Below are 22,078 nucleotides of genomic sequence, written 5' to 3' on the forward strand. Positions count from 1 at the left end.
ATGCTGTACCATTGAGCTCCACCTCTGACTCTTATTTTCAGTGTCCAAACCAAGCTGGAGACTCTCCTGCCTTAGCCTCTTGGGAGCTGGGAGGAAAGGCCAGCTCCCTGTACCTTTTCTGTGGCGGTACCTTCTGGTTGGACACCAAGTTAATCGAATTGTAGTACGCCCTTGACTGAGGGAGCCCTGTTGTGATGTGCACATTTGCTTCTAGGCATCCTGGCACCTGGCTAGAGGGGGGCTAGGCACAGAACATGGGGGTCTTCAGCTCACTTCCCAGGAAGCTTGAGAGGAACAGCCCCTATGGATGGCCTCTGGAGGATGACGTCTGTAGTGCCTGGAGACCCTGCCTTGGTCGGACCCATGAGAAGAATACCACCCTGGGTAGGCTTAGAAGTGGTACCACCATCTGACGTTGGCTGCCTCTGTCATGGCATTTTGTTCTACCCTTTTCTCTGTCCACTGTATGGCCCAAGGCTTGTCTCTGCTCGTCTCTGACTCCAAACAGGGATTGATTTCATTGCCAGAGGCCAAGTGCTGTGGGTGGAGTGATACCATCCTACCTGGAGCCTCCTGGAGGGACAGGAGGGCGATCAGGTTCCATCTCGGGAGGTCTGAGAGGTCCAATGCTTGATAGCTGTACCACTTTTTTTTTTGAGACAGGGTCTTACTATGTAGCGCTAGCTGGCCTGGGACTCTGTGTAGACAAGGCTGGCCTCAAAATCACAGAAGCCTAGCTACTCATGAGTGCTAGGTGCTGGGATTAAAGGCATGCACCACCATACCTCAGCTGTACAGCTTCTAAACTGGCCACAGGGGATCATGCCAGAATTTGGAGCTGGAGGTGGGGAGATCAGAGCACTACCATAAAATTGATGACTTTAACCATCCTAAGGGGGTGGCTCAGAGGCATTAAATTTGAGAATACCTTTCTGTTTTTACTGACTATCCATCTTGAACACCTTCCCTTCTTGAAGGAGGCTTACCCCTTAAATATCAGTTCTCTCTCCAGTCCCTGCCACTGCACACCCTACAATGTATCAGCAGAACAAAATATCTCCATATCAAGAGATGCAGGCTTGTTTTCACCATCTGTGACACCCACAGTGCTGCAAAGACCCCAGACCCTAGTTTCTCCATTATGCACTGAAGTGCAGTTCATCTGTAGTCCAGGCTGGTTTAGAACTCACTACACAGACAAAGCTAGTGTCACCTGCCCTCTGCTGCCAACTCCCAGGCTTTGGGGTTACAAACATGAACCATCACAGCTGGCCGTCCTGCTCATGCTCTTAACACAGGCAGAGAACGGTCAAGTGTGAGGAGTCTAGGATGGGAAGGTGGCTCTGGACAGTGGGGACGGGTAAAGCTATGTCAATTACTAGTGTAGAACCCTTGTCCTGGGAGGCAGGAGGGCTTGGGGCTCTCCACAAATGTATGCAGGATGGCAAGGCGTACCTTGTGTGCTCTTTTCAAAAACAAAACCCCTCCCCGTCCATGTAGCCCTTACTCAAGTCTTATCTTGGGTGTGGAAGCCAGGGGCCTTTCCAAAGTTGCTCCTACCCCACTTGCTACTGGACACGGGTGAGGTGCAGTGGACCAGATTAACACCCCACTGTCTGCCATGGCCTTGATCCTCTTATTCTTCTCTCCCTCTCAAAAGGTCAATCCACCATACTATGTCCCGCTGGTTGAGCTAGTCCCTCACCCAGAGACAGCTCCAGCCACAATGGACAGAACCTATGCCTTGATGAGGAGGATTGGACAGTCCCCGGTGAGACTCCTGAAGGAGATCGATGGCTTCGTCCTGAACCGCCTGCAGTATGCCATCATCAGCGAGGCCTGGAGACTGGTGGAGGTTCGTGCCCTGTGTCCCTTTTTACTCTCCTGTTCCTTCTGGCCTCCGTCCCATCCGTCTCCTTCCTCCCTGTGTCCCTTCCTCCATTCCCCTTCCTTCCATCCCTCCTTTCCTTTCTTCCCCTCTTTCCTCCATGCCTCCATGGTCGAGCAGGAAAGGAGTTACTTTCTGGGTCTGTCAAAGTTAGAGGACACTCAGGGCTCCTTGCTCTCTTCTGGAGACCCACGGCCTTCTATTTGGAAACAAAACAACATAGCAGTTCCCTGTCTGAGAGATCCCTCTCTCTAAGTCATTATTTAATAGTGAGACACAATTGAAAGCCTTCCCTGCCCTCTGTACAAAATTACCTATTTGTGACATGTTGCATTTTCCCACAGACAGATTTTTACCTCCTGGTGTCAAATCTTTTCAGCATGAGAATGTATTCTTTTTGTACAATGTAAGCTTGTACCCCCTTAAAGAACACAGCTTATTTCAAGAACCGAGGAAAGCCGTGATAAATACTAAACTTGTTAGTAATAGGCTTGTCTTCTTTGTGGATCAAACGTACAGCAGCCACGTCCGTGCAGGTCATAGTAAAGTATATGAGGGGCTGCCTGGTTCTCAGGTGAGGACAGTGCTTGCCTTGGACCACCCACACTAGATGAAGCACCACAGCTCCTTGCAGAGTGCATAGGACAGGAACCAGGAAGCCAGCTGGACCTTGTTTTTTTGTGGGTGTTATATTTCCTTCCAGTATTTCCTCCAGACTTCAACAGGTGTGCATGATGTATGTGACTCTCCTGTTAGAGTCACCATGTGACACCACTTACCTGTGCAGTAGGTGCACACCGTGCTGTGACTCAGTGTTTAAATCCTGCCTCCCACTCTCCACCTGCTACGTGCATGCTGGGATCTCACACCCCTTGAAAAATGCTTTAGAAATCAGTCAGTGTCAGGATGTCTTAAATGAATCCTGCATTTGAAATTTCTTCTTTGAGGCCTATTTAAAATAGAACAGCAAAACTAGACTCAAGAAAAATTTAGTGCTATAGTACAGCATGGTATGAAATGGCGTTGCAGCAATTTTAACTTTTTATCTGTTAGGTTTTTAGTTTGTAGGTTGTTTGTTTGTTTTGCTTTTCAATACAGGGTTTCTCTGTGTGACCCTGGCTGTCAAGGACCTAGCTGTGTAGACCAGGCTGGTCTCAAACTCACAGAGATCTGCCTGCCTCTGCTGTGCAAGTGCTTGGATTAAAGGCATGTGCCACCACTACCCGGCCAATTTTTAATTTTTATTTTTTAATTCAGAGTAAAGAATTGCTTTAGGATTAAGTCTTGCCTGGTTTCCTCTGAAAGTTATGAACCAACTTTGGAAAGAACGCAGAGACCTGTGTAGGACAAAACTTGTCTGTTTGACGACACAGTGGAGCTGACTGTACTTTGGAATATCTGAGCAGCATTGGTGTTTTGTGTTGTTGGAGGAAAGCAAACTGGACGGGATGCTGAGTTCACTGCCTTGCAAACTCCCACTGGCTTGTACTGTCTGCTTTTTGTTTACTTCAGGATAAGACATGGGAAGGTTAGGGAAGTGTGACAAGAACCCAAAGTCTTACCTTCCATGTGATTCTAGAAGACAATCTGTGTCAAGTGCAGAGGTGATCTGGAGACTTTTAGGACAAACTGCTGGTCGGTGTGTCTTGTCTCCAGTCTGCGGGGCTCAGGGCTCTGCATGCACAGGGAGGCGGCTGGAATGCAGAGAGCAGGGGCGGGATCCAGGAGTGCGCTTCCTTTTACCTTATCAACTTCTCAACCCTCTTTAACTCTTCTCCCAGGACCTCGAGCAGGGCGCCCTGGATACCGGCTCTCTGCTGAAGCAGTTGCTGGCATGGGCTTCTGTGTGTCTACATGGACCCCTTCCTTCCCGTAGTTTCCAGAGCTGTGGTTCATCTCGAGGTGGCTCTAGAGAAACCCTCCCCACAGTAACTGTGCCAGCTGCAGGACCCCTCTGCCATGGAAGTGTGTCTGATGCTGCACCTGCTGGGGGTTGCTTAAGGACACCTGACTACTGTGTCCATTCTCATGGAAAGGTCTATGCTGCCTATGGCCTGGTTTCTCTTCAGCACTTGCAATCAGCAAAGGTTGGAGAAACCCTCTCCAGAGCCTGCCCTCCTGCTGCCAATCAGTCCCTGTCCAGGTGGGAGTTAAATGACTCCTCACAACTTCAGACAGAGCCTGTTGAACTTGAGTTTACATTTGTTTCGACCTGGATTGGGGTTTTCCAAGTTTGCTTCAAAACTCTAGGGTAACTTTACTATCAAAAGGAGCAGAATTGCGGCTAGTCACAGCCCTTGGGAAGACTTCCCCTTCCACGTCTCCCCTCCCCACTTTTCTTCAATTCCCTTCCTCCCTTCCTCCATATTCCCACTCTCATTGGCTTTTGGAGACAAGGTCATTTTAAGAAGGCCAGGCCTGTTTGAAACTCAGCACACAGCCTGTGGAGCCTCGAACTACTGAATCCTCCTTTACAGGCAGGCACCAAAGGGCCAGCTCAGAGCTTCTGTTTGCACAGAAAGCCTGGGCTTAGTTCCCCCTGTGGCCAGTGTGCCCGCCCTGCCCTTAGCCTGGATTGAGAACAGAATGAGCTTCCGTATGTGGGTTGGCTTCCTCACCTCTCCCTCCCATTCTCCAGGGACGGGTGCTCTGTCTCCTTGTTCTCTGGATTCACAAAGTGAGGAAGGTTCTTTCTACTCCAGGCAAGTCCTTGGTGGAGCATAGTTCTAGAAGAGCCTCAGAGCCTTTGTCCAGACGCCTGGTGCTAATTATGTTCCCTGTCACACATGTGAAAGCCCAGGACAGATCACAGCCATGTGTCTGTGTCCTAACCCTGTGGTAAGGGCTAGGATGGGGTAGGGCAGGCAGTGGGTCTGGATGGAACCCAGACTATTGCCACCAGCGTGGCAGAGTTTTGATATGGGACGAACATTCAGGGAAGTTGCCTTGGCACTTACTTGCTGGGATTCCGAGAGTTACATTGACTTTCTTGGTATGGAGCCAGACCTGTCTGGAATAACTGTTACTTGCTCATGAATTATCTTTATATATCTAAGTTAAAAGTTTTGCTTTTAATTGATAAATCATTGGGTTTACCTGTGGACTGCACAGTGGTGTTTGACTCTATTCTGTTCTCCATGTTTGTGCTAATACACATTCTCATGTGGTATACCACTTACTTTAGACATCACTGAGTTCCATTTGCTTATTTTTACCTCTGGATACCTGGGCGATACTTACTGGTAGTTTTCATGGTACACTATGTGACTTTGATTTCAGGGTAGTTCTTTGTAAAGTGAATTGTGAAAGGGTCTTCCTGAAAGAGATTACACATTAATTCTCCTTAACCTTAAATTTAAATTTCTTAAATGTTTCCTTAGATATTTGGTCGATCTATAGTAGACTTATTTGAGGCTGGAGAAATCTTTTTTTAGGAACCTTTACATGGCAAATCTAGTTTCTTTAATTGTAGACTTTTGGTCTATTTTCCTCTTGTTTGAGTTTGGGTTGTTTATGGTTGCTCAGAAATGGGTTCATTTATTCCAAGGTATCAAGGTTTGTAAGTGTAGCGCTATTGGTAATATCACTTTTATCCATCTTATGGCTTCAGGGTCTATGGTGATGTCCCTGGTTTTATTTCTGAAATTAATGTTTTATATCTACTTTTTTCCATTGAATTTGGTTAGGTGTTTGTCAATTTTATTTATTTGTAAATTATGAGAAGGAAGACTGTGTTACTCAACTTTCCATGACTGTGTAACAAAATACCTGAGATAAGCATCTTAAAAAGAGCAAACATTTATTTTGGCTTACAGCATTGGAGGGCTTAGTCCATGACTGGCTGGTGCCTGTTGCAAGACAGCATCTCAGCCTGTGGAACAGGAAACCTGTTTGTGTCCTGGTGTCCAGATTGGAAAAAAAGAGGAGGAGGGGAGACCAGGGTCCTATACCCCTTTAGAACACATTTCCCATGAGAGGAGGAGGGAAGACCAGGGTCCTATACCCCTTTAGAACACATTTCCCATGACCCGAGGGCCTCCCACTAGGCCTGTAGTTCTTTCTCAACCGGTGTGTTGTGACCCCTTTGGGGGTCAAACGACCCTTTTACAGAGGTCACCTAAGACCATCAGAAAATACCTGTATTTAAATTATGATTCATAATAGTAGCAGAACTACAGTTATGGCCGGGCGATGGTGGCGCACGCCTTTAATCCCAGCACTCGGGAGGCAGAGGCAGGCGGATCTCTGTGAGTTCGAGGCCAGGATGTACTGACAGCCTCCAAAACAATACAGAGAAACCCTGTCTCGTAAAACAAACAAACAAACAAACAAAACAAAAAACTACAGTTATGAAGTAGCACTGAAAATAGTTTTATGGTTGGGGGTCACCACAACATGAGGAACCGTATTAAAGGGTCACAGCATTAGGAAGGTTGAGAACCACTGCACTACCACCTAGAGACTAAGATTTTCCTACATTGGTCTTTGGGGGACATTTAATGTCTAAACAGCAGAATCTTTTTCTTTTTCATTGATCAGTATCTATTTTTCCTGTTTTAAATTCCAGTCACTAATTATGGAGTGCATAATTGAATTCTTATAGCTAAGCAACCAAGATCAACTCTAAGAGAAGCAAAGGAGGAGTGGCATGGGAGAAGACTCCCCTGTGGACATGTCCACCAGCAGGCGCTTGTGGAGGGTACCATGCATGTCAGGCGCTTGTGGAGGGTACCATGTGTGGCAGGCGCTTGTGGAGGGTACCATGTGTGGCAGGCGCTTGTGGAGGGTGCCATGTGTGGCAGGCGCTTGTGGAGGGTACCATGTGTGGCAGGCGCTTGTGGAGGGTACCATGCATGTCAGGCGCTTGTGGAGGGTACAATGTGTGGCAGGTGCTTGTGGAGGGTACCATGTGTGGCAGGTGCTTGTGGAGGGTACCATGCATGTCAGGTGCTTGTGGAGGGTGCCATGTGTGGCAGATGCTTGTGGAGGGTACCATGGGTGGCAGGTGCTTGTGGAGGGTACCATGTGTGGGCATTTCTAGGTAAGAAAGAGAAAGTGCAGTAGTGAGAGGCATGCTCTCACCCTGTCTTTGCATGGCCTCGCTGTGACTTGCTGTTTGCTGCTGTCCCCATACCTTCTGAAGAAGAATGGTATCCAAGGAACTGGGGTCTGTAGTATTGTCTCATAGATGTTAGTCCTGCTTTGTCCTCTCTTCTAGTTTGGCTTCATATCTTGGGGCACAGAAGTCCTTCATGAACAAGTGAATTCTGGGTATACAGGTCTGGCTGCAGTCTGGAAACACTAACATTTCCCTGCCAGGGCTGGGCCACTGGGTGATGAGATCCTATTGGCTGGGAATGTAATTTCAAGTTCATGTTCCTGAGGTATTAGCACAGTGAGGGAAGTTGTGTTGTGATGAAAAGCCTTTGGTCAGACAACAGCTGATTTATTGCCCGTCAGTTCTTTCTCCATCAGGGTTCGGTGGGTGGGGGAGCCTGGAATGAATCATGAAGCCATCAGCAGGTTCTCAGGCTGCTGGCATGTTTTGGTGGTAAGCCTTAGAAATTGCTTACCGTGGGTTTTATCCTTCTGAGCAGTATAATCCCTAGCAGGATTCCTGTTCATAGGGCCCTATGGGGATGAGGAGGAAGTATTCCCTTCGCCCTTGAGAGGTTTAAGAATAGACTGATAATTGACAAGGCATGCAAGTTTGTCACCCTGCCAGGAGGACATCACAGGATAGTGGGTGCCCAACAAACTCTCAGGGTTCAGTTGTGCCCTTTTTTTCTAAGGGAGAGGGAGTTAAGGACATATTTGAGGGGCATTAATTTCTAGACCGAATGAGTGACCTGGAAAACAGATAGTAGTTCATAAGCTGTTCCTTTTGGAAAGTGAGTGGACTCAGAAGATGGACAATAGCTCGTGACAAAGTCTGTCCCGGGGTGGTGGCATCTCAGTCATCCTGTGGTAGGCAGGGTTAGTTCATGAAACCTCAGAGAGATAGAGGCTGTTGTTTTCCTCTTGTGAGTCTAGTCTTCAGGCAGAAAATGGAAGGTTAGCCTAGGTACACACAGCCTCTGCCAACACAAGGCAATTTACGGTCGGCCTGCTGTGTTGTGGGGAGACAGTCTATGGGCCCTGCACCCTGAGATCCTGGATTCAGTTCTTAGCCTCTCACAAGGGGCGTGGTCTGTGGCATCTGATCAAGCCACCCTGGGGGTTCTAGAACTGCAGCACTGAGCTTCCTTTCAGACCCTAGTGCCAAGTGCTGGGAGGATTATTCCAGTTAGCAAAGTGTGCTTCAAAGATCATGTCGTCAGATTAGCTTGTGAGGCTCCTTATGGAGGGCTGCAGCATGGATATTGCTTACCTGAAGTTGCTGCAGGAATTGGGAGTTAGCCTAGCCCACCCAGGACAATCGAATGCTCATCACAGTCATCTTCCCCATTGTAGGATTTCAGGGATTTGGAAACTTTCTTTTTCATTTCCCATGATCGGATGTTTTCAGATCTGTCAGTTAGTTCTCAATATCAGGAGAAACATTCCATGATTTTAGACTTTACATTAATAGGAAATTGACCAATAAGTTAAGTGGCTTGGTCACACACTATACCCACTGGCCTCTGCTGTAGGGTCTATGAAGTGGAGATGATAATGGACCTATTGCTTGCTGGGCTGTGATGAGGACCAGGTGGGGGTCTCTGTGTAAGAGCTTAGACCAGTGTCCCACACATGATGATAGCCTCTGAGTTTACCCTTCTTTTTTTCTCATGTGGATCTGCTCCCTCCAACGATGCTCTAGGCTAGTGGTTCTCAACCTTGCTGATGCTGTGACCCTTAAATACAGTTCCTCATGTAGTAGGGACCCACAACCATAAAGTTATTTCGTTGCTACTTCATAACTGTAATTTTCCTACTGTACTGAATCATAATGTAAACATCTGTTTTTCAGTGGTCTTAAGTGACCCTTGTAAAAAGGTCATTTGACTCCCCAAGGGTCCTGACCCACAGGTTGAGAACCAGTGCTCTAAGCTGAGGCCTCCGTATCCTGTCTATATAGGTGACATCCCTCAGGACTTCGTGGGCTTCATCTGAGTGCTTATCAGAAATACAGTCTGCAGACCCTTCCGGCCCGTGGAATCAGAATCAGTGACAAGTCAGGGGGGTCTAATGGATGTGAACGCTGGAAAAGCCTTGGGTGTGGCTTCCCTGAAGCCTTGGTCAAAAATTCTCCTAAGACTATGTCTCATCCATTCAAAGATGAACTCTGCACATTGCAGCTGGTGGGGCGGCTTAGCTGACTGGCAGCTCTTTGTTCCTTAATAGAATATTATTAGCAGTTCAGCTTGCATTTGAGGAGTATCCTTTTCATGGGGATAATGATATTTTACTTCCCAATGGTTTTCCTCTTTAGTTTTCTCTGCCTGCTTATATGTGTTTTACTCTATCTCTTTACCTGGGACTCAGGCCTCCCATCGATACCAACTTCTTCTTAAATACAGGTTCCAATGATTTCAATACTGTATGAATCTGAGCCCCAGTTTAAAACACTGAGAACCTCTGCCTGTTCCAAAAGAGATGTGAAAACTGATTTTTGACACAGGGGTCTCACAATGTAGCCTTTGCTGTTATGGAGTTTCTTAATGTAGACCAGGCTGGCTTTGAACTCACAGAGAACTACCTGCCTCTGCCTTGTGAGTGTTGGGATTACAGGTGTGTAGTTCCATTTCCAGCTCAAAAATTGTATTTTAAAAGTCGTAATTCACTCTCACTAAAGCACTTATGTGTGTTGGGGATGTAGCTCCTTTGGTAGAGCGCTTGGCAAGCATGCATGAGGCGCTAGTTTTGATGCCCAGAACCACATAAACCATGAGAGTCTGAGGCCAGTCTGGGTTTAAATGAGACCCTGTCCCAAGAAACAAAAACAAAAGCAAAAAACAAGCAGGTTGTACAAATGTAAGACTGGAATTATCAGGAGGCGAGAATTGTTCTTTAATCACAAGCTGCCTGGCCAGACCCTATATCACTTGGACTTGCTTCCTGGTCACGTTGCTCACCCATGTAACACCAGCCACACTCCACCCTTCCCTTTCCTGAACAGAGATGCAAATTGTGATCAGGTTTTCAGTCAGGAGGATAGAAGTGGGAACCGGGAGGACGAGGAGCCTGGGAATGTATGTCCAAGTCCAGGCAGGGCTGCAGATCACAGCTTTATGCAGATACCTGCTTGCAGCAAGGAGGATTGGGGGTATCTGTCTGCCCGCTGAGTGTGGAAGTGTGAGCTCCTGGATACTGCAGGGTGCAGGACCCAGGGCACCCAGCTGCCTAGAAACTCAGTCAGTCAGTGTGTCTACCACAGCCAACAAGTAGCCAGAGGGAGTCAGAGTTTTCTGAGGTTTAGCTCTTTTCACTCTTTCACCCATGTGAAGTTGGCAAACATGGAGGATGTCCAGTGACAGTGCAAGCCACACATCTGTCAGGCTGCCATGTTATTGTAGCTGATGCATAACTCTGTCCCTGTGGGTGACCTATTACCTTCTACGTGGAGGTACTGAGAGCAGGAGGACTTTTGGGGGAGCCCAGGACTATACCAGAACCCCACTTCCAAGTCAGCACAGTGTCCAGTTCAGCAGAAACCAGGAGATGCTCCCAGAAGGAGAGCAGCTGATGCGTGGTCTGGATCTCTGAAAATCTCCATGACAACTAGCAAACTGAATATTAGAAATGGCACAAGAAGAGCATCATCTACAAGGTCTAGTGGGGTTTGTCCCAGGAATGCAGGAGTGGTTCAGCACATGCAGAGCTGTATGGGTGATACATCACATCAACAAAGAGCAAAACCCGTGTGATCCTCTGAGTAGATGCCAAAAAGCATTTGCCAAAATTCAGCAACCTTCTGTAGGGAAAACAAACAAGCAAACTCCATATGTTAAGTAAAGAAACCAGTATACCTTGGCCGGATTGATGATGTATGTCTTTAATCCTAGCACTGGGAAGGCAGAGGCAAGTAGATCTTTGTGAGTTTGAGACTAACCTGGCCTATATAGTGAGTTCAAGGCTAGCCAGGGCTACAGAGTAAGCCCCTATCTCAAAAAAATACAAAAAAAGGATAAAGCATACCTCAACACAAGGTCATGTATAACAAACCCACAGCAAGCATCATAATTCAGGGCTCACCTATCAATTCAAAGCCAAAAACTTTTCCTCTAAGACCAAGCAAAAGTAGAAGCCACCCATGTCACTGCTTCTCTTGGTATCATGATAGGGACCCTTGCCAGATAACCTAGGCAAAAGAAGAAATAAGAGGCATCTATATTGGAAAGAGACTAAATCATCTTAGACAATGGTGTGATCTTACATACAGAAAACACTGAAGACTCCCAAACCCTGTTAGAACAGATAAAGCTGCAGTTCACAGGCGGGATACTGAAGCTGAAAGCTCAGTAAAGTTGTAGGATATAAAAGCATTTCACACACAACAACAAATTATCTACCTTAGTTGGGCTTTCATCCATCTAGTCCCTAATACGAATGATTTGCTCAGATATTCGTTGTTTAATAGCTTCATTATTTCATTTGGTTGACTTTTAGATATTTGGGTATTTCTCCCATTGCAGGAATACCTTCTGTTTCTGTCATGACCTCCACTCAGCGATGCCTTTGTTCCTGTACCTTCGTCCTTGGGGGTCTTTTCCTGGGTAGTCTCGGGTGTGGGCTGTCCAGGCCAGGGAATGACAATTTCATCACTTACTACACGTGACCAAAATGTCCCCAGGAGTGAGATGTGCTTCTCCTGCCACCCGAGGGGCACATGGGACACCTGTCCCCAGCAGGCTCACCAGTGAGGGCCACCTGCTGCTTCTCACCCTCCCTGTGGGGGCTGGGGGAGGGACTCTAGCTCTTCAGTGTCTTTCAGATGGCTCTTAAAGACGTGTGTTTTCTAGGCATGATTCAGTGTCCTATTGCATGAGCTTCAGTAAGTGTGGGCCTCAGTAGGCTTTTCCACAGTTAGCAAAATCTGCCTGTGTCATCATGCAGGAATGTCTGTGTCCTGCTTCCAAGAACTCTTGTAAGTGTTGGCAGGGGGCCACGCTGCTCACAACTCTGTGAGTAACTGTGTGTCATGAGGCAGCTCTCAGACATCTTGTATTTTCTCCTTATTGAGGTTTACTCTTGCCTCATGTCTCCCTGAAAGGTGCTGTGGGTGGGTGGGAGTGCTTAGGCCAGGTCTTTCTTGCTTTTTCCCCTGGAGCCAGAGTTACAGGCTGCTGTGAACCCCTGATGTGGATGCTGGGAACCAAACTCAGGTTCTCTGCAAGGACAGTATGTGCTCTTGGCCGCGGAGGTCTCTCTAGCATCCCTACCTCTCTGCATCATGTTTGTGGCGTGTAGAAGAGCAGTGATGTGTGGAGAAGAAAATAAAAAGCAATATATAAGACTATACCAGTCGAGGGAACTAGCCCGTGGTCCTACTTCATTTCATGGGAGAACTGCATTGTTATAGTCCTCAGTTTACAAGACCCTCGGAGCCCAAACAGTTCTGAGTTACAACCTTCAGATCTAAATGAAACTCTCTGTTTCTGGATCATCTCCAAGGGCTTCAGGAATGAGTGTCTCCAAGTGGAACAGCCCTGAACCTGGCTTTTGCAGCAATTAAATCTGTACCTGCTGGTTGTTTTATCTAACCTACCTGGGAGCACCTCGAGAGACAGAGAAACAACTGAAACTCAGGGTTGTTCCATATATAAAGGGAATGAAGTGGCCCCTTGATCTGTAACCTTTTCCCAGTGGCCAAGATACCCAGACTGGAATGTACTCTTGATACAACCTCTTCTACTCCTCACCCTTCCCTTTTCTGTTGTTTCTCAATGAAGGCACTGGGCTTACACCCCAGCAGTTTTGGTTGAAGGTTGGGGGAGGGAAGGAAGTCAGGTAGAACCTTATCTGCATGCCTGGGAGCAAGGCGTGGTCCCTGGAGGTGACCATGGTGGCCAAGTAAGGACTATGTGCTCATAGAGATACTTGACAACTCAGTACCAAGTGTGGGGAAATCAAAACAAACAAGGCTGGGATTGTTTTAAAAAAATTAGACAAGGGGAGTGGCCGGGATTAAAATGGGGAAAACGAAGAGAAAAAGGAGGGCAGCCAACCACAGACAGGAAGAGAGGGGCGCATGGTCACGGAGAAGGGAGCTCAGCGTGTGCAGTTGCCGACCTGAAGTGGTGGCGGTCATGGGATTTAGTCGTCAAATACTGTGTACTATGCCAGCCCCTCACCTGTCTTCTCTCCCTCTGTCAGAGAAGCAGGTCAGTCAGCGCAGTGTGCACCCCTTGTATTGGTGATGCTCTCCCACAGATAACCAGGGTGGGCAATGTCCTGGAGGGACATGGTGCCTCAGCCGACCTGATCTGCATGGGGCTATTCTCTATAATCTGGATGGATTGCATCTAATGGGTTAAGAAGTCTAAAAAGCTGAACTGAGGCCTCCCCATGACTCACCAGCCCACAGTCACATAAGCCAATTCCTTGTATTAAATCTGTGGATTCTCCACTCAAGAATTCAAGAAACTACAGACTGAAAATATTTTTAAAAACTGAACATATATAGAGTTTCTTTGTTTTCTAAATGAGATGTCATGACAAATTTTAAATTTATTTGTTTATTAAGTGTGTGGAGGGGGGCCAGTATGTATTCATGTATACATATGGAGGTCAGATGACATCTTGTAGGATTCTCTCCGTCTATCCTGTGAGAACCAAGGATTGAACTCAGGTTATCAGGTTTGGCCACAAGCACCTTTACCCACTGAGCCATCTTGTCAGATGATATTATTGCATAGCGTTTATGCTGTGTTAGGTATTTCAAGTCACCAAGCAATGAGGTAAAGTCTATGAGAAGATGTATATGGGCTTTAAGACAATTCCATTTTATCTGAGAGACTTGAGCATCTGTGAACTTGGGTAAGGAGAGATGGGGATATTCTTTAGTAAGTTTTCCATAGACAGAGAGGAGAGGGATGGAAGGAGAGGGAGGGAGGGAGAGAGGGAGGGAGGGAAACACATACACAGAGAGAGAGAGAGAGAGAGAGAGAGAGAGAGAGAGAGAGAGAGAGAGAGAGAGAGAGAGAGAGAGAGAGAATGTGTGTTCTGTGTGTTTCCACTAATAGAATCCTGTCTGGTACACCTCCAAAACTTTAGTTATGCTTAAAATGTGTCAGAGTAACTGAACTCTTCATTCGTGCCTTGTGTTTTCTTGCTTCTCTGATGACTATCTTGTCCCTCCGGGTCCCCGATGCATCAGTGTAAATTGTGGTCAGTCCCAGATCTTAAGGAAAGGCCAGAGCAGAAGTTTTCCAGTGAAAGGGGATTCCTTACCACGGTGTCTGGGCCCTCCTCACCTCGAGGTTTCAGAATGTGGCACAAAAGCCAGGTTTTGAACAAACAGTGATAGTAGTGTTCACTGCTCTGTGGGAGTTTTTAGGACTCTTCTAACCCCCTGGGACTGTCCTTTGTACACATGTCTTGAGAATTTTGCTGCAAGATGGAGGAAGTGCCGATAGCTATCTGATAAGGATTAAACGGGGTTGGCATCGGGTTCCATGTCCCAGCCAGCGAGCGTGCTGGGCTGCGTCGGGTTCCATGTCCCAGCCAGCGTGCTGGGCTCCATCTAGGTTCCAGGAGTCAGCATTTGTTTCTACCCCTCCCGCCCCCACGGATATCTGTTATACATACTGCCATTCATGTTATTATATAGTTGGGGTGGAAATGAGCTCAGGAGCAAACCTGAGGACCAGTGTGCCCCGAGGGCGAAGCCTGTAGCTCGGCATGCAGGGCAGCGTCCGGGAGAAGTGCGCACGGCTGCCTTGGCCGTGTGAAATCTCAGTCAGGGAGAAGTGCGCACGGCTGCCTCGGCCGTGTGAAATCTCAGTCCGGAAGGCTCAGGAAATACCCACGGCCATTTTCTTCCTCTAGATTAACTTCTAGGTAAAAACACAAGTGTGAGGATTCCCCTTGAAAATTCCACACAGGGCAGAAAGAAATGCAGAAGTGAAGATAATACAACATTCTTCCTTTTATGTCTGTCCTATGGGGAAAGGAATGAGGAAAGTAGATTTCTTTCCTCCAGACGACACCAGAAAGAAAAGCAAGCTGCTGGGTATTGGTAGGGTAGTTGCCAGGCACATGTGAGACCCAGGTTCCTTCCATTTCCAGCAAAAAGGTGAAAACAAACAAACAAAGAAAAACGAAAAAAAAAAAACCTGAAAACCCTAATTTGGGTAACTCGTTGTTTAAGTGTTTTGAAATTCTTTAAAGTCAGCTCTAAAAATACTAAATCCAATTGTAGATGAGTCAGATAGCATTGCAAGCGTATGGTGGTTTCAGTATTTGTATCAGTCATAGTTTGAGGTGAAAGTGAAAACTTTAGGCATTTTGGAATGCTGAGCTGCAACTCTAGGTTGAAGGAGGGTCTTCAGGCCACCCACTGGCATAACTGGATGCTGGCATGTAGAAGAATGCAGATAGATCCATGTCTATTGCCATGCACAAAACTTAAGTCCAAATGGATCAAAGACCTCAACATAAATCCAGCCACACTGAACCTCTTAGAAGAGAAAGTGGGTGGTACCCTTGAACGAATTGGTACAGGAGACAGCTTCCTGAACATAACACCAGTAGCACAAACAGTGAGGTCAACAATTAATAAATGGGACCTCCTGAAACTGAGAAGCTTCTGTAAGGCAAAGGACACAGTCAGCAAGACAAAAAGGCAACCCCCAGAGTGGGAAAAAATATTCACAAACCCCACATCTGACAGAGGGCTGATCTCCAAAATTTACAAAGAACTCAAGAAGCAAGTCTCCAAAACACCAAAGGATCCAATTAAAAAGTGGGCTACAAACTAAATAGAGAATTCTCAATAGAGGAGTCTAAAATGGCTGAGAGGCACTTGAGAAAGTGCTCAACATCCTTAGCCATCCGGGAAACGCAAATCTCACTACATTGGAGGCTCCAAAGAGTTCAGGAACCAGCCCCCTACCTCCCACCCTCCACCCCGATTCAGGCAGGCTAGGAGAGCAAGAGTTTGCAAGGCAGGCAGAAGCAGCTGGGAAGGACAGTTTCACACTGGATGATCTTCTAGATGGTTCTGGACATTACCATGGACTTTCTGTGGATTCATGCCTTTGTGGATGCCCTGCCACCTCACAGCTTTATTTTGAAGAGTGGAAGGAAGCAACACTTGTCAGCATTTTGGTGAACTGCTCTTCTGTGCAGTCCAAATAAACACTTGGCAGGGTGGTTAGCGGTAACAAGAGACACAGTGCGACTCCACAGTGCCCTCCCAGATCAGCAGAGGTTTGCATTCGTTGTAGCACCCTGTCCTTGGAAGGCGATGAGTCGTGGAAGCTCCTGTACGCTGTGCTGGTGCCTGAGGCAATGAGCATGGGTGTGGTGCTGGGGAGCAACAGAGCACTGCCTGATAAAGCAGAAGATGGAGCATGGTCCCAGCAGTTGTGCTTAGACATAGGCGGGGGCTGTGTTCCAGAATATTCTCTGTCACTTTGTACAGAGATGCCCACTTTGTACATGAGAATCAGCAAGGATGGGCAAACTACAGACACATGTAGAACAGGTACATGTTTACTTTCATTTTTGTGGTGGTGGGGATAAAACCCAGGACTTGCACGTGTTAGGAAGGTGAACCTCACCCCCATCCCTGTGTATATCTTAAAAAACATGATATTGGCCGGGTGGTGGTGGCACATGCCTTTAATCCCAGCACTTGGGAGACAGAGGCAGGCGGACTTCTGTGAGTTTGAGACCAGCCTGGTCTACAAGAGCTAGTTCCAGGACAGGCTCCAAAGCTACACAGAGAAACACTGTCTCAAAAATCAAACACATAAAAAAAAACCAAAACCAAAAAAAAAAAACCCAACAAAAACAAAAAATGTGATGTTGAGAAACAGAATCAAGTCACATGAGAATACATACTATGTATCTGCTTGATTAGAAGTATGCAAAAAGCAAGCTATGTTGCTAAGGGTCATAAACAGAGGGCCTGTCAAAAGCCATGACATGGTCATTACAGAAAGTTGGTGTCTGTCTTTAGGAAGGTAGAGCTGACTCCAGATCCTTGCTTTATCACATTTTTCCATACTGTGTGTGCATCTTGAGCACACACAGTCTTTCTATACTCATGTATATGTGCAACAGCTCAATGGACACTGGTTCTTTGAAGTTGAGTTGCTTAGTCAGACATGACTTATCCTTGCCGTTCCAGGGTGGTGGGCTCCGTCTTCGTCTTGATTCTGCATCTTTATCCTTTCCCTCAATAGAGCTGGGGATCCCAGACTCCCTGTGTCCCTTCCTTTCACTGGGACACAGTAGCAGAGGTGGTGGGGTTCATTGGGATACAGTAGCAGAGGTGGTGGGGTTCATTGGGATACAGTAGCAGAGGTGGTGGGGTATTGCAAATCCGCTTCCCAACTGCTCTACCTCTTCCTACCTTTGGAGTCTGGGAAGTGGAAAGTGCCCACTGACCAGGCCAGCAGGGGGTTCTTCAGCCTCTGATGCCCAAATCCCAGGGGCATCTGGAGGACAAAGTGGTTCTCCCAGTGGGGACCATGATGACCTCTCGGATTCTTCCTTCCGGCTGACAAGGCTTGTCCTCTTCAGAAAGATGTCAGATAGCCATTTCAGGGAAAGATCTAAAACCCAGACTGAGGTGACATGGCTGGTGGATTGCTTGCCTGAGCTTGTCACTGGGAGCAAGGTGTACAGGGTGACAGTGTATGGATGTATCTCTGTATGGGAACTGTGTCTTCCGGCTGAGGACTGATGGGGCCTCCCAGGACTGCTTATAGGAGAGGCAGCACTATTAGTGGCCTTACAAATATCAAGCCTGTAGGGTCCTCTCTGAAAAAAAAAATACTGCTCAGGAAAGAGTCCCTGAGTATCAGGTTCCTCAGGCATGCTGCCAGCCTAGCCAGCAGGAGTTTGGGGGAAATGTTTCTCTTCCCTCCTATCTGCCCTCCAGAGATTTGAGATGTTCAGGGTACAGAGGTCCTCAGCAGGGAGTGAACCTGCAGTGTTGAAGCCTCATACCCGAAGCCATGCACACAGATTGGCTGGCTTTCTAAGTATGGCACATAACAACTTTCCTCTTGTTTGGCAATTCAGATTTGCAGAAACTTCTAGGGCCCCACCTCAGCAAACAAACCCATCCTAAGTCATGTTTTATCAAAGAATGGCCTTTCCCACAAACTCATTAAACAAGGCCGGACTTGCAGGCAGGTGAAGCCTGCATGCACTCCCCACTCTTTGGGGGGTGTTTGAATGCATTCCCACCTTGTGATCAAAAATATCCAGAAAAAGCCCCTGGGTCTGCTTTGTCTTCGCTGTCTCCAAAGCTGCAAGTGACATGTGGTGTTGGTGAAGAGGCAAAGGGTACAGATTGATTGCAGGTCTCAGTATTTGTGCTTTTCAGGACCCACACATACAGGAGAGCTTGGTTGTACAAAATTCCATTAAACTATTACAGTGCATTGGCAAGTGGTTTTTTTGTGTGTGGGTGGGAGGAGATACTGCCTACAAGAACTTAGGACAAGCAATGTTAACAAAATTCCTTTCCAAGGAATTCAACTGTATGTTACCACCTTCTCCCCATGTAGGAAGGAATAGTGTCTCCTAACGACCTGGACCTGGTCATGTCAGATGGGCTGGGCATGCGGTATGCATTCATTGGACCCTTGGAGACTATGCACCTCAATGCTGAAGGTATGCCTGGGACAGAGATGGGGCTCTGCAGTGTGGAGTATTTCTCTGAGCTTTCTTATCTGCTGGCCTGCGCCATTTCTTTTTCAGCAGTGTGGTAATGGTAGTATCTAGAAGGACTCTGATCAACCCTAGTAACTCAGAAAGGGCTGAGGCACAGAGCACTGTGGAATGACATGAAGTCCACATGGGCTCTGCGAAGCTCAGGGCTCTGGACCACGAGGGGTCCAAAAAGGACAAAAGGGAAGAGTTGTGATGAGGACCTTGGTGGAAGAGAGATTGTAGCTTCTGTGAGGGTTGAAATGAGTTACAGAAGCAAGAGGGAGAGCGAAGACAAGAGACGGTAGTGCCAGCAGTCCCCAGGGATGCTTCTGGAGTTATCTTCTGCCCACACTCGAGTGCCTGTGGGTGTGTTTCTGCAGAGTGCTGGGATGGCCTCCCAGCAGTCACAAGGCGGGTGCTTTACACGAGAGGCCTGGCAAGGTGGGACAAGCCGGACAACTGTCTGGAAGCCGGCTTCAGAGGCTCGGGAAACCTGGTAGTTCCAAAGAAAGGTAACTGGAAAGGACAAGAGTGAAGGAGATTTCAAAGGACCCAAAGACGACCAACTGGTGAAACCAATACCAAATTAAAACACACCAGTGCAGTGATGTACCAAATTAAAACACACCAATGCAGTGATGTACCAAAATCTGAAAAGATGCTACCTGCACGTTAGCTATCTTTTGGTATTAAAATTAATAGTAACTTTCTTTTTTCTCCTGGGTGAAGTCTCACTCCATAGCCCTGGCTAGCCACAGATGCTTGACTCTCACGCTGCATGCTGGGATCATAGGCGTTAGTTAGCCTTATCAGGCACAGTAGGAAATGGTGCTTATGGCTTTTGCTTTTCCTTGTTTTCTTTTGTGTTGCTGGGGATCAAATATAGAGCCTTCTACATGCTAGACAAGCACTCCTTTGCTGAACCTCAAGTAATATTTATTCTTTTCTTACTGCTCTGTTGCTCTAAACTTATAGAATTTCTGTATGTTACTTTAATGGAATCCTCATTAAGTGGTAAAGGAGACATAGAGAAAAGGATGTTACCTGTAGGTCAAGGCTATATTTCACAAGAGATATTGAGGAAAGAGATTTCCTGGGGAGGAGGGAGAAGACAGGGTTCCATTCCAATTCCAGCTTTCCTGATACTTAGTATGTAGCCCAAGCTGGTCTCAAACATCAAGTAATCCCCCTGCCTCAGCTTCCTCAGTGTTGGGATTGCAAGAGTGCATCACCATACCTAGTTTTTTGAGTGGGCAGAACCAGAACAGAAGACTGGAAATGGCAGGCAGACTGGTTTGTGTAGTATGTGACTGATGTGACAGAGAGAACTTTCTAGTAACTGTTGCTAGTGACCCGGGGAGAGAGGGCTCACACCCTGGGTGAACTACAGGGCCATGGGCAGATGTTGAGAGGAAATTCCTGTCCTGTGGTGGGTTGGAGCCTTTCAGATCTGACTTTTGTCCTTTGATCCTATGATATTTTAGTTAATGAGCTGTACTTCCCGAACAACATTCAAGGCAGTTCTCCCAGACCCAGCATTACATAATGCAAATGAATATATGATTTGAGGAGGGGACCCACTACACAAGCCTTGCGATAATAGTGTAATGACTGAGTCTTCCTTGAAAGGCAAGCCTTGCTAAGAGCAGCTGAAGGAAGAGAGGACTCTCCCATGTTTTGTGTGGGAGGTAACTTTGAACCTGAGAAGAAAATACCAAGAAGACGCCTTTATACAAGTGAAATAAGAGTTTTGAAGCATCATCGGAATGGCCTTAGATCATTTCAGGTGCCTTTTCAGCCAGCTCTTGTGAGTGAGGCATAGGCAAGCATTTGAAATGGGCATGGACACTGTCTGATAACCACCACATTTCTCCTTTCTTGAGAGAACTAAGACAGTTCAGGTATTGTGCGAAACCGATAGGAGGGATCTGAGAACAGCCTTGAATCTCAAACAAATAGAAACAGAAGCCAGTGACACCAGACACTCAAGATCAGGGGGGGTGGCAGACAGGAAGGAGGCCACAACAATTTTTCAAACAAAACCGATACGATAAGAAAGCTTAATTGGTTTAACATGATAATAGGGGTCGGATGTAGTTTTCAACTTCTGAGCATTCCAAAGCCCAGAGCTAGACAGTTATAAGATCTGGCTGGGAGTCAACGGCCCTTATTCTTCTGGTGTCACCCAGAATATATCAGGGTTGGAGTCAGGAGGACGTTTCCTGGTTTTGCTGAAGTGGTTTTCATAAATCTTGAACTTACAGGAGTTTTTGGTCTTATAAGCTACCCATCCCCCCCCCCGCCCCGACCTAAATTGAGTGCAGATACTTTAGGTTTCTTGATTTACTTTTAAAGATTGGGGATAATTTGATTCGAGTTGGAGAGAGAACACCAGGCAGAGGAGCTGTAAATGTCAGCCTCCATGGTGATGAGGGCATGAGGAGGAGGAAGAGGAGGGGGAGGAGGAGGAGGGCCTTGCCTTTTGAGTTTGCTCTGGGAAAGCAGGCAGCCTCTGCAGTGGAGGCTGGAAGCATGGAGGAGGTGGATGAACACTCAGAGAATTCCCAGAGTTCCAGGGAAAGTGTTGACAGGCTTTGGCTAGTATCTGAAAGAAAAAAGAAAAGAAGAAAAGTTACAGTTTGCTGAGAAACTCAGAGACTTGGGAAGGCCTGTGGCAGAGGTGCTTCGAGAAGCTGTTTAGGGGAAGGGAAAAATTTTTTAAAAAGAGATTCTAATTAGGGAAACAGTAGGGTAGAAGTTTGCCTCTTGTCGACTTTTTTTTCCTTTTTTTTTTTTTTTTTTTGGTTTTTTGAGACAGGGTTTCTCTATATTGTTTTGGAGGCTGTCCTGGAATTCACTATGTAGACCAGGCTAGCCTCGAACTCACAGAGATCCACCTGCCTCTGCCTCCCAAGTGCTGGGATTAAATGCGTGCATCACCAACGCCTAGCTTCTTGTCAACTTTTTAAGAGCAGCCTTTGTGAAGCATGTGCTCTCAGAATAGAGGTTTTGGCCAGTAGGACAGCTAGATCCCCACCCTAGCTTTCCCATCTGTTAGCTGTATAAGCTGAGATCAGCCTTGTGGTTAAGGGCACCTTGGTTTTCCCATCTGTTCAGTGGGGAGAACGACCACTTGCTGGCGGTGGGGTGCAACACAGAGACCACACTCAGGTACAAGGAAACCCATGGAAGGTAAAGAAGGGATTTGGCAGGCCCAAGAGAGGCAAACACGGGCCTGAGCATGGCAAACCCAAGTATGATAAACATGGTGCCCATAGGTTTTGCCTTTTACCTTGCTCCTCCTCCCCCTTTGTTTTTCATGACAGGGTTTTTCTGTATTGCTTTGGAGGCTGTTCTGGAACTGGCTCTGTAGTC

The 22,078-nt window shown here is 47.0% G+C and overlaps 1 protein-coding gene across 1 annotated transcript in view; it reads left to right on the forward strand.

The window, feature by feature from the left end:
• Window positions 1-22,078, forward strand: part of Cryl1 (crystallin lambda 1) — a 101,866-nt gene that overhangs the window by 74,270 nt on the left and 5,518 nt on the right. The window contains exons 5-6 of the mRNA XM_040740652.1: window positions 1,661-1,855; window positions 18,559-18,664. Of these exons, the coding sequence (XP_040596586.1) occupies window positions 1,661-1,855; window positions 18,559-18,664 (301 nt within the window). The remainder of the gene's footprint in view (window positions 1-1,660; window positions 1,856-18,558; window positions 18,665-22,078) is intronic.

This window comes from Mesocricetus auratus, unplaced genomic scaffold (assembly GCF_017639785.1).
Source record: "Mesocricetus auratus isolate SY011 unplaced genomic scaffold, BCM_Maur_2.0 Super-Scaffold_100707, whole genome shotgun sequence".
In the NCBI taxonomy this organism is placed as follows: domain Eukaryota; kingdom Metazoa; phylum Chordata; class Mammalia; order Rodentia; family Cricetidae; genus Mesocricetus; species Mesocricetus auratus.